Source organism: Prionailurus viverrinus, chromosome D2, assembly GCF_022837055.1.
Source record: "Prionailurus viverrinus isolate Anna chromosome D2, UM_Priviv_1.0, whole genome shotgun sequence".
NCBI lineage: Eukaryota > Metazoa > Chordata > Mammalia > Carnivora > Felidae > Prionailurus > Prionailurus viverrinus.
The window spans coordinates 31007763-31021860 of NC_062571.1; the positions used below are offsets into that span (position 1 = coordinate 31007763).

Sequence of the window (14098 nt, forward strand, 5' to 3'; positions counted from 1 at the left end):
CACTTCTGTGAGATCTTTAGACGAGGCAAATCTGTAGTGACAGAAGGTAGAGAGGTGGTGACCAGGGGCTAGGGGATGGGGAGTGGGGAGTGACTGTTTAATGGTTCTAGAGCTTCAGGACCCTGTTAGGGGTGGTGAAAAGTTTTGGAGATGGATGGAGGTGATGGTTGCACAACGTTGTATTTAATGCTACTTAAGGATGGTTGCAGTGGTAAATTTTATGTTGTGTGTATTTTACCACAATTAAAAAAAAAAAAATCCCCCAGGGGAATAAGTGGAGGTGTGAACTCCATAACGTGGAAGGAACTCAAGGCATGGGGTAGACCTCAGATGTGGGGTTTTCTCTGAGTTGAAATGCTGTTTTTATTTTTTTTTTTTAATTAAAAAAATTTTTTTTAAGTTTATTTTGAGAGAGAGAGAGAGAGAGAGAATCCCAAGCCCCGTGCTGACAGTGTGGAGCCCAACGTGGGGCTCAAACTCATGAACCATGACATGAGCTGAAGTCGGATGCTTAACCGACTGAGCCACCCAGGCGCCCCCTGTTTTTATTTTTATTTTATAGGTAACAGTGCTGTCTGGGAGGAAGGATAGGGAATTAGAGAAGCTGGAGCGAGGCTTTGTACAGAGCTCAGCCCTTGCGTTCCTCTGCGTGGAGCTGGCCTGCTGCATGCCAGGCTGGGAGGGTTTCCCTGGCCCACTTTCCAGCCAGGGCAGTGGTTGGATGAGGTTTGCATGGGGGATGCAGACCCTGTCGAGAAGCTGGCAAAAGTGCGGGGTCTTCCTGTGACGTGAACCTGATGCGATACCTGTTGTCTCCCTAAACAGAAAAGGGAGATTTCATTGCCCTGGATCTTGGCGGGTCTTCCTTTCGAATTCTGAGGGTGCAAGTGAATCATGAGCAAAACCAGAATGTTCACATGGAGTCCGAGATTTATGACACCCCGGAGAACATCGTGCACGGCAGTGGAAGCCAGGTGGGTCCCCGCTCCCTTCCCATCAGCCCCAGTGCGCTCCCATGCAGGAGCCAGACCCCCAAGCATTGGTATCTGAGTTCCTGGAAGGAGTCCCTTGTAGATTCACATGGAGAGGGGCTCTTGGGTGGAAGGGTGTGACCACCTAAAGAGAGTCCACCATCTGGGTAAACTGGTGGCTGGGAGAGGGTCACTGGGACTTGCACAGTGTGGAAGGTGTGAGGAGGGAGCCCGGCAGCTCTGTGGGTAAATGTGTTCATTCTCTAAGGATCCTGGGGTTGGCTCCCCAGCGCAGGTTTAGCAGAGCCCGTGGGTGAAAACGCCCCTTCTTCCAAGGCATTGGCCTCCTGACCCAGCTCACCAGGGGCCCAGGCCTCCCCGGGTGTGGCTGTCACCTTGTGCGGCAGCAGGCATTTGAGTTCATGGCCCCAGGGCTAGTCAGGGGCTCCTGGCTACCGGATTTAATAGCCTCCTAAAGAGCCCTTGGTACAGAATGTCACCACCCCCTTCCCTCACATTTGATACCTGAGGCCCCTCCTTTTCATGGGGCCCCCCCGGGAAGGGCTGCCTTCCTTAGCTGGCAAAGGGGCTGTGGGCATGATCAGAAGGGCCCGTTCCCCTTGTCCCGTCTGTCTGGTTGTGGTGAGTGGTGGGGCCTAGCTCACCGAGGACCCCGTGGTCACGGTTTTCCGTCATTCGGTGTCCCGTTAGCCTGTTCCCGGGAGCCGCTCCTGCCGTGGGCCTGTAGATATACTGGCTCCTGCAGCCTGTTGCTTGCCTTCTGAGTCATGGCTGCTGCCCAGGATATGTATTCAGAGCTTGCCAAATATTTGCTTTAGGAAGGGTGTGTTCACGTCAAGGTTCATGACTAAGTTCTCCAGAAAACCCATTTGTTCTGAGCTGGACTTTGAGATGAGACCCAGGAGCCTTCTCCTCTTGACTCCTCTTGACCGTGTTGTTTCTGAATTAACGCGGGTGGGTCCTAGAGCAAGCTGCCTGCCGTTTTTTTGTTGTGTTTTATTTTTGGTCTGAGAGAAAAGGGCTAATCCCAGCCATTGACCTGCTCCTGGGGGTTTGGGGTCAGAGCTTGTCCGACCGTGTCAGGGAGAGCATTGAAGAAGACGCCAGAAGAGATGAACCGCTGCTCAGCCGGCCACTGAAATGAGTGTATCACTCACCGGATGGCCGTGCCTGGAGGTTCCCCTGCCCGTGCCTCCCCTACTAGGCCGCACAAACTGGCCCATTCGTCCGAGGTGGGCCTGAGGGCTGCCAGCTGCTGGGTCCCCGAACCCCGCCCGGTGGCTGCTCATTATTCCTTTGTGCAGGTGGCCCGCAGCCCCGCCCTGGGTCCTGTTCTTTGCGCTTGGCAGCACCGACCTCTTACTGTCTGTTCCCCACGTCCCGGGGTCGAGCCGCGTCTGCTTGGTGCCCTCACCATCAGGACTCTCTCCCTGGGCCAAGACATTCCTGGTGCTGTGTGACTTCACCTTTGAGGAGCAGGGCTTGTCAAGAGGGTGCCCACTGGCTATATTCACTTGCCCAGTGACTTCCTTCTTCCGGTGCCCGCAGGACCTCCTCTCTCTCAGCCTCTGTCTCTGTCTTCTCAGCTCCAGGATCACTTTGTTTCCTGCTGTCTGTCTCTTCCTCTTCCCCTTTCAAACGGTCTGCAAAGAAAAGGTGACGAGGATGGTGATAATGGTGGTAACGGTCGTGTGTTCTTACAGCAATACTTCCGTGATGCTCGTTAGGTCCACATCCCTGCTGTAAGCACTTTGCTTAGAGTGACTCCTTTAGCCATCGCAGTGACCCTCTGGGGCAGATGTCATCATTCTCCCCATTGTACAGATGAGAAAACTGAGGCTCAGATGTTAAGTGACCAGCCCCTTGGGTCACAAAGCTCATAAGTGATAGAGCTGAGGTCTGCACCCAGGCAGTCCGGCTCCAGATGTTTCTGTTTTAGCAACGTGGAACACCCTCAGGCTGGGTCTTGTCTTTATTGTCTTTATCGAGAGTTTTTGATGGTGAGGAAACGTGAGGGCTGTGGGCAAGGAGGAGGGCCCAGGGGATGAAGAAGAAGGTTGGCAGTTGAGAATAAGGATGAAACAGGAAACTCTCCTCCAGAAGTTTGGTTTGAAGTTAGAAATAAGTATTAGTGGCCCATTTTTCTGAGATCTCTGACCAGCCTGGAGGGTGGAGGCCAGGGGCCCCACTGTGCCCGGACTCACAGTCTGTGAACAGTTCTGAATTCGTGGGGCTGTGATCCCACGTTCTGTAATGTGCAGGAATTTAAATAGAGTTTTACACTTTTATCTAGAATAATAGTAAACTTATAGAAAAGTTTTAAGATAAGCACAAAGAGCTCCCCTATATGCCCTCACCCAGATTTGCTTTATCTTTTTCTCCCCCTCCTCTCCACGCGCACGCGCACACACACACACACACACACGCGGTATCCCAAAGGCTCAGTTCAGCTTTAAGCTTTAATAAGTCTGGAAGCATAAATGCAGCCTTTCTTAAAACATCACTTAGCTTTGGAAATTTTGAATGATAAATGTTTAAATTCTTGTTTTAGTCATTGTTTGCCATTTTCAACTGGAGAAACTGAATTTCTGTGTGGGGATTTTTAAAATCATGATCATGTTGTTAGGAGGGGGAAAATAGTGCTTTTTAGACCCTGAAATTTTGAGCCCAGCGAGGCCGGGTAACTTCCCCGCCTGGTTGGTCACAAGCATACTTAGTGTGGCGGTGGCTTCCTGTCTCTTTGAGCAGGCTTGTGGCTCCTGGAACTGTGGGCGTTTCACAACCGCGCGTTTCCTTCTCGACAGAGCCCTTGGGGGTGGCTGTGTTCCGTTTGGGTCTGGGAGCTGGTTACAGCGCCTCCCCCGTGCGAATCCGTTCCTGCAGCCTGCGTTCTCCCTGCTCCTTCCTGCCTGCAGCCTGGCCTTCCTCTCACCCAGCCCTCTCGGTTGAGGGCCACAGGGGGGCCTGGAGCTTGTGACAGCCGATGACGCGGGGCTTGCTGACGGACTTAGGAATGGGTTTATATTACTTGGAAATGTAGGTCGCAGGAAGCTTAGCCGGGCTTCTCCAGGGAAGGTGGTCATGTGTCTCTTTAGTCGGACTCACTGGCTGCAGCCATCGTCTGAGTAATAGTGACTCAGGGACAGAGGCTCCTAGATCAGAATCGGCAGGTTTTCCTTCACGCTGGCAGGAAAGTCAGAATTTAGAGCTAGGTCGGGAGCATCTGGGGGAAGTTGGGGAATAGGAATAATGACTTCTGGCCCCCTCTCAAGGATATCCCTGCAAGGAAAGCCTTTGGGAAGATAGCCTTGTCTGGGTACACGGGCTGGGGTTGCTTCCTGTGACCATGTGGTTAGCTCTGCCAACACTGCCTTCTTCTGGCCTTCTAGAAGCTCTGTAGCTGTGTCAATCCTGTACATGAGGGAGGTCTAGTGTAATAACAGCCATGTGAAAAAGACAGAGGGTGACCTAGACTGTGGCATGGTGCCCCAAAGAGCGTATGTATACTTTGATTACATTAATGAAGGTATAGAGCTAAGGAAAAGGGAGGTTGTTCATTCCACTAAGCTTTCCTGTGTTCAGAACACATATGAAACATATTCAATTCTGGATGCATTGTATTTTATTTATTTATTTTTTTAAAGTTTATTCATTTAGTGTGTGTGTGTGCGTGAGAGAGAGAGAGAGAGAGAACAGGGGAGGGGGGAGAGAGAGAGAGAGAGAGAGAGAGAGAGAGAGAGAGAACAGGGGAGGGGGGGAGAGAGAGAGAGAGAGAGAGAGAGAGAGAGAGAGAGAGAGAGAGAATTCCAAGCAGGCTCTACACTATCAGTGTGCCCGACATGGGTTTTGAACTCTTGAACCGTGAGATCATGACCTGAGCTGAAATCAAGAGTTGGATGCTTGGCCGACTGAGCCACCCAGCTACCCTGATTCTGGATACATTTGAGACAAGGGGAGGTATTTGATCCTAAAAGGTTGGCTTAGAGGTGGTGAGCCTTCCATCATGGACAGTATTCATACAGAGGCTAGGGAAACAGCGCTCTGTGTTCTTTCCAGTGGATTCTAAGATGCGTGTGTTTACCCCAGGCAATGTGTTGTGGAGCAGACAAACTAAAACTAAAATCCACTGGACAAATTGTGGTGTGTCCATACCACAGAATCCTATGCAGCAGTGAGAGCGAATGGTCTCTAAAGGCACACCTCAGCCCGGACGATTCTCTGACACATAATGTCCAGTGAAAGAACATGTCCTTGTTGCATTTATGTGTGACAGAAAAACAGCACAACAAATCCAGAGTGCTGGAAGTCAGAGTGGCTGCCGACTGCCCTTGTGGGGTTAGGTGGTGGCAGTGACCGCAGGGGACGTGAGGGAGGCGTCTGGGTGCTGGTGACACAGGCGGGTGAGCCTTTGAGAATCCGTGAACTCTGCGCCTAAAGGATGTGTGCGCTTTTCCACGTGTGCGTATCACGCTTCAGGAGTCTGAAGATTGCTGAATCGCTCAGGTGGGCTAGAGGCTGTGACCCTCCCGTAGCGTTGGGAATTTACACAGACGGCGGGAGATAGGGATACAGATACAGGGAAGGGGCCGGAAAATGCCCCACCTGGGAGGGGGCCATGGAGACCACTGCCTGTGCCTTCTGGAGGGTGAGGTGATTTCCTCTTATTTTAAAATTTCTTCAGCGCCCAGTTAGGCAGACCATGACCGCCCACGGGCCGGTCCCGATGAAAGGGTTTGGACCGCTTCCTGAGCTGTGCTGGCCCGCAGGGAGGTCTCCTTGTAAGGGACTCTTTCTCTAGCCTTCACAGCCAGTGCGGCTTTCCCAGAGGGGCGCTCTTTTCCCTCTTGCAGAGGGAATTGTTTACCTCTTTCCCCGAAATGCCCGGTCCCCTGTCCCCTGTCCCCTGTCCCCGTCCTGACTGCTCTTGCACTTTCTTTAGCTTTTCGATCACGTCGCCGAGTGCCTGGGAGACTTCATGGAGAAAAAGAAAATCAAGGACAAGAAATTACCTGTGGGATTCACGTTTTCCTTCCCTTGTCGGCAGTCCAAAATAGACGAGGTAAGGACACGCTGGGAGTGGCGGGCCCCACAGAAGCCCTAAAGAGGGAAAGCTGATGAGCCCTTCGGCCCGATTCTTTTTCCCTTTTGCTCACCGGATGGCCTGCATGTCTCGTATTTTTCTTAAATAGAAACATTTGTAGGAGTTAACGTGAGGTCACCATCTTGTGTTTATCCGTCAATTACTTAAGTGATGTACATACCTCTAGAGACGAATCATGGCGTTTGTGGCCATTAGGTAAGTAGAGACATTTGTGAAGCTCAAGCAAGCGAAGGAAGGGAAGGTAGGTTTGGTGACAGTGAGAGAGGCTGCCGAGCCTTCTGTCAGAGATGTACCGCGTGGTGTTTACCTGGAGGCCATCCTGGTTCCAGGGAATCTGGTCAGGATCCCACGCCTCGGGCCCAGGGCCGCCTCTCCACAGCTTCTGCCAGTGCCTGGCTCCAGCCCCAGAGACGCTGTTGGTTCCCCTTCTGACCTCCAGGTGGATCGTTGCACCCCTTGCTGTCCGTTCATTCATTCATTCATTCACCTGTTTAGTAAGGAAGGACTCCGGCATAACTCCGTGGCCCCATTGTACCTCAGCATACTGCCGGGATACAAAATAAGTAGATGCGACCTTGTGCCTTTTCTTCATGGAGAGACAAAACACACACACAGGCAACCTGTGAACAGACTCCTATAACAGGGACCCCGATGGTTGACATTCCGGAGGGGCCATCGGGTACCAGGCTCCCGTCCTGAGGCGCACGTCACAGTTAACACACGTGATCTTCAGACACCCCGTGAGTGAAGTGCTTACGGTTCCCGGTTTACAGATGGAGGAAACTGAGGCGTGGAGGGATTAGGAACCTGCCCAAGACCACCCGGCCAGGAGGAAGCAGAGCCCAGACCAGCTGTGGGCAGAGCTAGCTGTGGGGAGCCACTAGTGTGGCTCCAGAGCCTGTGCAGGATGGTAACATTGTGGTGCCCTCCGCACTCCTGGGCAGCTCCCCTGTGCCTCTTCGGGTCAGTGCCCTGTCCTGGGCACCGCGTCATGCTCCTGGAGCCCTTCCTTCTGTCTGATTTGTGTAATTATGTCACGTTAGAGCGAGAAGGGGCTTGAGAGCTCAGCAGGCCAAGCCCCTCCTTCCTCAGATGGGAAAGGAAGCCTCCCAAGGTCACAGGTCTTATTAATGGCAGATCTAGGACCAGAATCCCTGGGCACCACCTCACCTAGTCCCTGCTCCCCCGACCGCTCCCCCCAGTTAAAGACCTCGAAACACTGCTGTCCTCCTGTCTCCAAAAGGACCGCGGTGGCCACTCTAGACTCTGGTATCTGGCCCTGCGACACCTCCAAGGTGTTCATGTCACTTTCGCTTCTAGGGTGCCTTCGCAAACCTTTTCTCAAAGCCTGTTGTTGGTACTAAGTTTCCCTTTGCTTCTGAGAGTGGAGACATGACAGTCATGCCCCCTGGGCAGAGACAGTGTTGACATCCCTTCCCACCGTGAGAGGTGGGGGATGGCTTGAGAATGTAGCAACTCATTTGCTTGCTCCTTTGTTCACCGGTGGCTATTGACCAAGTGCTATCCCCATGCGGGGCTAGGCCCTGGGAGAGAACGGGGAGCAGATGGGGCCTGCCCCCCAGAAGGTGCAATCTTCCTGGGAAGAAGGCATGGCAGAATGGGGAGAGAATATCCTCAGAGCAGGAGAGCCCCCCAGAGCAGGGCAGATAGCCCGGTAGAGGGGCTTTGCAGGCAGAGGAGCTAGAGGCAGGGCCCCCACCCACAGGCCTTAACCCCCATCCGGGGAGGGCTTCCTAGGCCGGGCCATGCTGCCTGCCAAGAAGCCGGCGGACCGCAGACTAATTAGCCATCCAGGGGGCCTGTGCCCACTCCTCAGGGATGCCTGGAATCTTCAAGATTGTCCAGATCTAGACCAGCTGCCTTGTCCCACAGGTGAGCAAAGTGACTCTCAGAGGAATTTGGGGAGCTGCCCACGAGGAAACGGGCAGAAGTGTGAGAATAGGACTCGCCTGCTGATTTCCAGCCCCGCATTCCTTCCACAACATTCTTGGAGGCCTCTTGGGGGTTGGGATTGAGGGGAAGAAAGCAGTGTCCAGAGATTTTTGGAATGCCTGGCTTTGCAGCAGGCCGCTGCCGAGCAAAGAACCACAAACTCTCCCAAACACGCACCCTTCTGTGCGCCTTACAGGCCGCGTGGCTTTCGCCGTGAGCCGGGGCAGCCCGTGAATGGGCAACCTCCCATCCCAGCCCCCAGGGGCCCACGGGACCTGAGCAGTAACAAGTCTTCCCAGCCCTGCCGCGTGTATGGCAGCTTTCTCCTTTCAGAGAACAACACTCAAGTATAACAAGTATTCTTTTGTTCAGTATCTTGGATTAAAAAGAATACGAGAGCAATACGTAAAGCTATTGAAACAATATGAAGGTACAAAGTAAAGAGTAAAATTCTGACCCTTCCCCATTCCCAAGTGAATGACTGCTGGCTGTCTCTCCTTTTTGATGTCTGTCCATTAATCCACAAGCACAAATGGATCGTATTGTATTGCTGCTCCCAAACGGGGATTAAAGTCCCAAGTCAGGGACGAGGCATACATCGTATTTAGTCGCTATTCCCCTGCAATCTCTAGGACCTGGCTTTAGAAGTTCAGTAGCCAAGGATTATCTTGGCATTTGGTTTCCCTGCCCAACTTGGCTCTGCCTCTCTTTCCCTGGGGCTGTGGAAGCCGGGACCTGGCTTGCAGGTGGGGAGGGGTGATCAGGCAATGAAGGGATTTCTCTTGTTCTCTTTTTAAATGGAGTCTGGCTGAACCGCTTGTCCTCTTTGGGCCTCTGCTTTGTCACTTGTCTTGAGCAGCCTCCCCGGGGACCTGGGGGTTCTGGAGGCCTCCCGGCCCTCGTCCAACCCCCATCTGCTCTCCTTTGCAGGCCATCCTGATCACCTGGACAAAGAAATTTAAAGCGAGCGGAGTGGAGGGAATGGATGTGGTGAAGCTGCTTAACAAAGCCATCAAAAAGCGCGGGGTAACTTTTGGGGCCGCCTGGAGGTGGGGGAGTGTGGGGAGAAGTCTGTGATCTAAAACAGACCAGGCCCTTCCACGGGGCAGGAGCGCACGGCCTGAGGCATCACGTGGGTGTCTCGAAGACCCAGGCAGATGAACGGTGGGGGTCCACGGCCCCGAAGGTTGGGGTGGCTCAAAGCAGGGGTCTCCGAAGTGCCGCCCGAAGGAGCCAGGCCCTTGGGCGGGGGGAGCGCTGGGCCGTGCGGGGAGCTGACGCGGTCGGGTGCCGCCGGTGCGCACCGAACAAGGGCAGTCAGCGCACGGATGTGGTGCGGTGCTTTGTAGAGGGCTGTGGCTCTGTGCGCAAGATCCGCTCTGGAAAGACTCTTAAGCCAGGTAATTAAGATGACTGTGCAGTTTCCCTAATGTAATTACCGCGCTCTGATCCAGCCGACTCGAGTGCCGGCAGCGAGAGCAGCGCCACTCCCAGGAGCAGGGGTGGAAACGGGAGCTCTCTTGCCACGCTCTCTTGAAGGTTGGTGACCTCCGCTCCCATGCGAGAGTGGACGGTGACACCCCCTCATGTGTCCCCAGGACTACGATGCCAACATTGTGGCTGTGGTGAACGACACGGTGGGGACCATGATGACCTGTGGCTACGACGACCAGCAGTGCGAAGTCGGCCTCATCATTGGTAACGTCACCTCCTCCTCATCCGTCCCTTCGGCTGGTGTGTCCGGAGGGCACAGCCTCGTCTCCTGATTTTGTGGTGGTCACACCTTCTGATCGTGTCTCTCTCTCCCAGGCACTGGCACCAACGCGTGCTACATGGAGGAACTGAGGCACATTGACCTGGTGGAAGGCGACGAGGGCAGGATGTGCATCAACACGGAGTGGGGGGCCTTTGGGGACGACGGGTCCCTCGAAGACATCCGCACCGAGTTCGACCGGGAGATAGACCGTGGCTCTCTCAACCCTGGGAAGCAGCTGTGAGTCCCACCTTTTCTGACGATTCGTGCACATGACTTAGGGGACACTTAACGAAAGGCGTGGGTTGTGAGGTGATAGGGGCAGAAGGCAGGTAGTCACAAAGGGAGACGCCCAGCAAATTTGCGGGACCCGTCACTCCTGCTGTGGATAGATACGCAGCTGTGGCGACTGCCGCTTTAAAAGCACGTTTTGAATGATTGTCTCTTTGTCTGATTACGCTCTAATTGCGTCCTCATAAAAAATCTTGGAAATTAGAAATACAGAAGCACTCGCAGAAAGCTACGGTTCAGAAGCACTGTAGAAAACTAGCATTGCCACTCAGAGCGAGCGGGGCCATGAGGTAAGCAGGGCATCAGCTGAGCAGAGAGAGTGAGTGTCCACTCATTCGATGCTACTTCTTGAGAGCTCTGTGCTAGGCTCCGAGGACAGAGCAGGACCTTCCTGTCCAGTACTTAAGAGCTAGTTGGGGAGGTATGTCCCACGTGTAAATGTTGGTTATGCAGAGGAGTGAGTGCAAACCATTTGAGTCATATAGACCTTAGGGAGACGGGAGAAGGGAGAAACTTCTTCTGTGTCATGGATAGGCGGATGGGTCAGAGTTGATAAAGAGCATCAGACTTACTGGGTCAGTTATTTTTGGCCTTGGAGAGCTGCCGAGGTATGAGTGACATTCAGGACAGACATTAGTGTGGGCACTTCTGGATAGGAGCTACTTACTTCCTGAAGTGCATATGCCCCTGTTTTTCTGCGGTGCCCCTGTGCTAGCAGCACTCTGATCAACCCCTCAGCAGCCTTATCCTGGGATCGGATGCTATCAGTGCGCTGACAGGTGTTCAACCCTGTTGGCTTAGCGGTCCTTATCTTTTTTCTTTTAATAATTTTTAAAAAGTTTATTTATTTTGACAGAGAGAGAGCATGCGATCAAGGAAAAGGCAGAGAGAGAGGGAGAGAGAGAGAATCTCAAGCAGACACCATGCTGTCAGCACAGAGTCCGATGTGGGGCTTGAACTCGCAAACCATGAGATCATGACCTGAGCTGAAATCAAGGGTCGGACACTTAACTGACCGAGCCACCCAGGCACCCCTTAGCAGTCCTTAACTTGTGCCAGAGAGAAATGGGAGTTCTTTTGTCATTTTGAAACCCATCACCCAGGGGCGCCTGGGTGGCTCAGTCGGTTGAGCGCCCGACTTCAGCTCAGGTCACGATCTCACGGTTCGTGAGTTCAAGCCCTGCGTCAGGCTCTGGGCTGATGGCTCAGAGCCTGGAGCCTGCTTCCGATTCTGTGTCTCCCTCTCTCTCTGCCCCTCCCCCATTCATGCTCTGTCTCTCTCTGTCTCAAAAATAAACGTTAAAAAAAAATTAAAAAAAAAAAAAAGAAACCCATCACCCAAAAATCCCCATAGCCTAGGCTGGATGATTGGGCTTTCCACCCGAATTAATGGAATCCCATAAGTGGGCGGCCCCCCTCCACTGGTAATGGTGGTGGTGAATAACCTAGGTTTCTCAGAAAGAGAATGCCAGGTTCTTAGATCCAGAGTTGAACATCAACTCTGCATCCAGAGACTGGGGTACCAGCTTGGTGGTAAAGGAAGCCTGTTCCAGAGCTCTGGCAGCCAAAGGTTTTTTTTTCCCCCCAGTCCATTCACCTAACTTGCGGCACTAAAACCTGACCCCATGTGACATGAAGCTGTTTACTGTGCCTACTTTACAGTTCACTGGAGATCTGTGGATGTGCTTGATCACATCATTATCTCAGGTACCTCTGGGTATATTCTGTAATATGTGCCTGTGTATCACAGTGCATCTCTAAAATTCTCACGGTTCCACATTCCCAAGCATATGCGACCCCAGGGGTTTCAGATCGGAGATGATGTACCCGTCCGTACCTGTTGTTACTATCAATCGTTTAATCAGAAGTCGCCCTTCTCAGGGAGCAGGGCAGTTACCTGTGATAACTGAGCAGATGTGACCCAGGCCCATGTCTGGTCCGTATCCTCAGCCTCAGCACAGGGATCCCATGTAGCTTGGGTGGAAGCCTGGATTTCTCTGCCGTCTATTTTGAAGTATTTCTGAATTTTCTAAGGGACTGAACTGTATCCCCAGGCTGAACTGTGAACTGGGCTCACAGTTGCCTTGCGATAAACATTTTTGGACTGGTGGTTGGATAGATGCATAGATAGAGATGGATGGATGGATGGTGGATTAAGCAGGAGGAGTGAAGATGGAAAGGTGGATGGATGGATAGATGGATAGATGAATGGATGGATGGATGGGGTGAATGGGGAAATAGAGAATGGATGGAAGGATGGATGGGGGTGGATGGGGAAATGGAGAATGGGTAGATAGGGAAATGGAGAATGGATGGATGATGGATGGATGGATGGATGGATGGATGGTATATGGGGAGGTAGCTAGATGGGGAGGAGATGGGTGGTGAATAAACAGGTGGTTGGGTGGAATAGTGAAGGGGTGGGGTGAAGTCAGTCTTCTCCAGTGTGTTTCCCTGTTTATTGGTCACCATAGGTCGGGTCTTGTTAAGAACAATGCTAAAGAGTTACATTCTTGAGTTACATCACATATTCCTGGAAATAGGCTATTGGCCAGAGAGTTTTTTGCCAAAGCAAATTTTTGCTCTTTCCTAGGTACCTTGCCTAAGTTTTGGAGTCTTCCTTATTCTGTGCAAATGCCAGAATTTGGTTCTTGTCAGGGAGAGGTGTCTGCTCCATTTGACTGGTGGGGAAATTAAGGCAGTGTGATAGGACAAGCTGGCCCAAGACTCTCTTGAGGGTTGGTGTGGCTTAGGTTTAGGGTTTTCTGCCCTATTTGAAAGTTTGAGTTTTTAGAGTGACCTTCTAGAATATCTAAGACTCATCTCTTACCATTTATGGACCAACATCATCAGTGGTGGTCTGGAGGAGTGGTTTTTCATCGCTGATTGCTCATCGCCTTTACATAAAGGCCTTTTATTTATTATTATTATTATTATTATTATTATTATTATTATTTAAGCTTATTTATTTTGGGGGAGAGAGAGAGCATGCATGCACACAGGGAAGAAGCAGAGAGAGAGAGAGAGAGAGAGAGAATCCCAAGCTGGTTCCCTGCCACCAGCTCAGAGCCTTATACTGGACTTGAATTCATGAACCACGAGATCATGACCTGAGCCCAAGTCAGGAGTCAAGACGCTTAACTAGGCACCCCCATAAAGGCCTTTAAAAAACATATTGTAGCCCCGGCATCCCCTCACCCTACCCGCCTTCCTCCCAATTCTGACCCAGTTGGGCCCGGTCGGGTCCTGTCCTTAAGAGCCTAAGAGCTCTCCAGGTGATTCCATTTTTTAACCAGGGTTGAAAATGTAAGTGTGTGGGATTTGTGCAAAAGCCCTCGGTACCCAGACGGACTCCACACCACTACATACGCACTCATTCATTTTGACTGAAGTTTGCGTTTACTGAGTACCAACTGTATACATTTGGCCAGGAAGGGTATCGTCACGGTAGCTCTGTGGCTCCTGCCTGCACTGGTGATAACTACTTTCAGGATAGCAGGGGACAGCCCTGAGTATCCAGCAACCCTAGCCTTACCCCAGAGTTAGAAGGTCTCTCTCTAGAAGGGATCAGATATTCAGCTTCCTCCCTACCACCCTTCCACACTGGGCCTGTTCTGGTCACATGCCTGTCTCCTACTACAGATTTGGGTCCCACCCTCTGTGATTTTTAATTCTCCGTCTCGTCCCCTCCTGTCTTCTTGGACTCCTTAATCTTCTTTTTCCGTGTCGTGTCTGGAATTTTGAATCCCATTGCCCTATGTGATTCCTTATCACATCCTTCAACATGCAAGGAGCCACATGACCCCCAAGACAGCAGCAGCAGTGACCATGACAGCAGGATGGTTTGACCTGCAGAATTCTTTGACCTGAACGCTAGTGAAGTCAGTCCCCAAACACCTTTTCTTATGGTTGCTCTGCCTGCTCCACGGAACCTCTCCAGAGCTCTAATCCTGCTTAGCGTGGCCTCAGACCTCTCCCACTTCTCTGGTCCCGGGCGGCCCATTGGAG

The 14098-nt window shown here is 52.1% G+C and overlaps 1 protein-coding gene across 4 annotated transcripts in view; it reads left to right on the plus strand.

Annotated features, from left to right (window-relative positions):
• The window catches only part of HK1 (hexokinase 1), a 90745-nt gene that overhangs the window by 50346 nt on the left and 26301 nt on the right, over positions 1 to 14098 (plus strand). For all 4 annotated transcript variants that reach the window (XM_047825022.1, XM_047825024.1, XM_047825021.1 and 1 more), the window contains 5 exons: positions 826 to 974; positions 5932 to 6051; positions 8977 to 9072; positions 9645 to 9744; positions 9856 to 10039. In XM_047825022.1, the coding sequence (XP_047680978.1) occupies positions 826 to 974; positions 5932 to 6051; positions 8977 to 9072; positions 9645 to 9744; positions 9856 to 10039 (649 nt within the window). The remainder of the gene's footprint in view (positions 1 to 825; positions 975 to 5931; positions 6052 to 8976; positions 9073 to 9644; positions 9745 to 9855; positions 10040 to 14098) is intronic.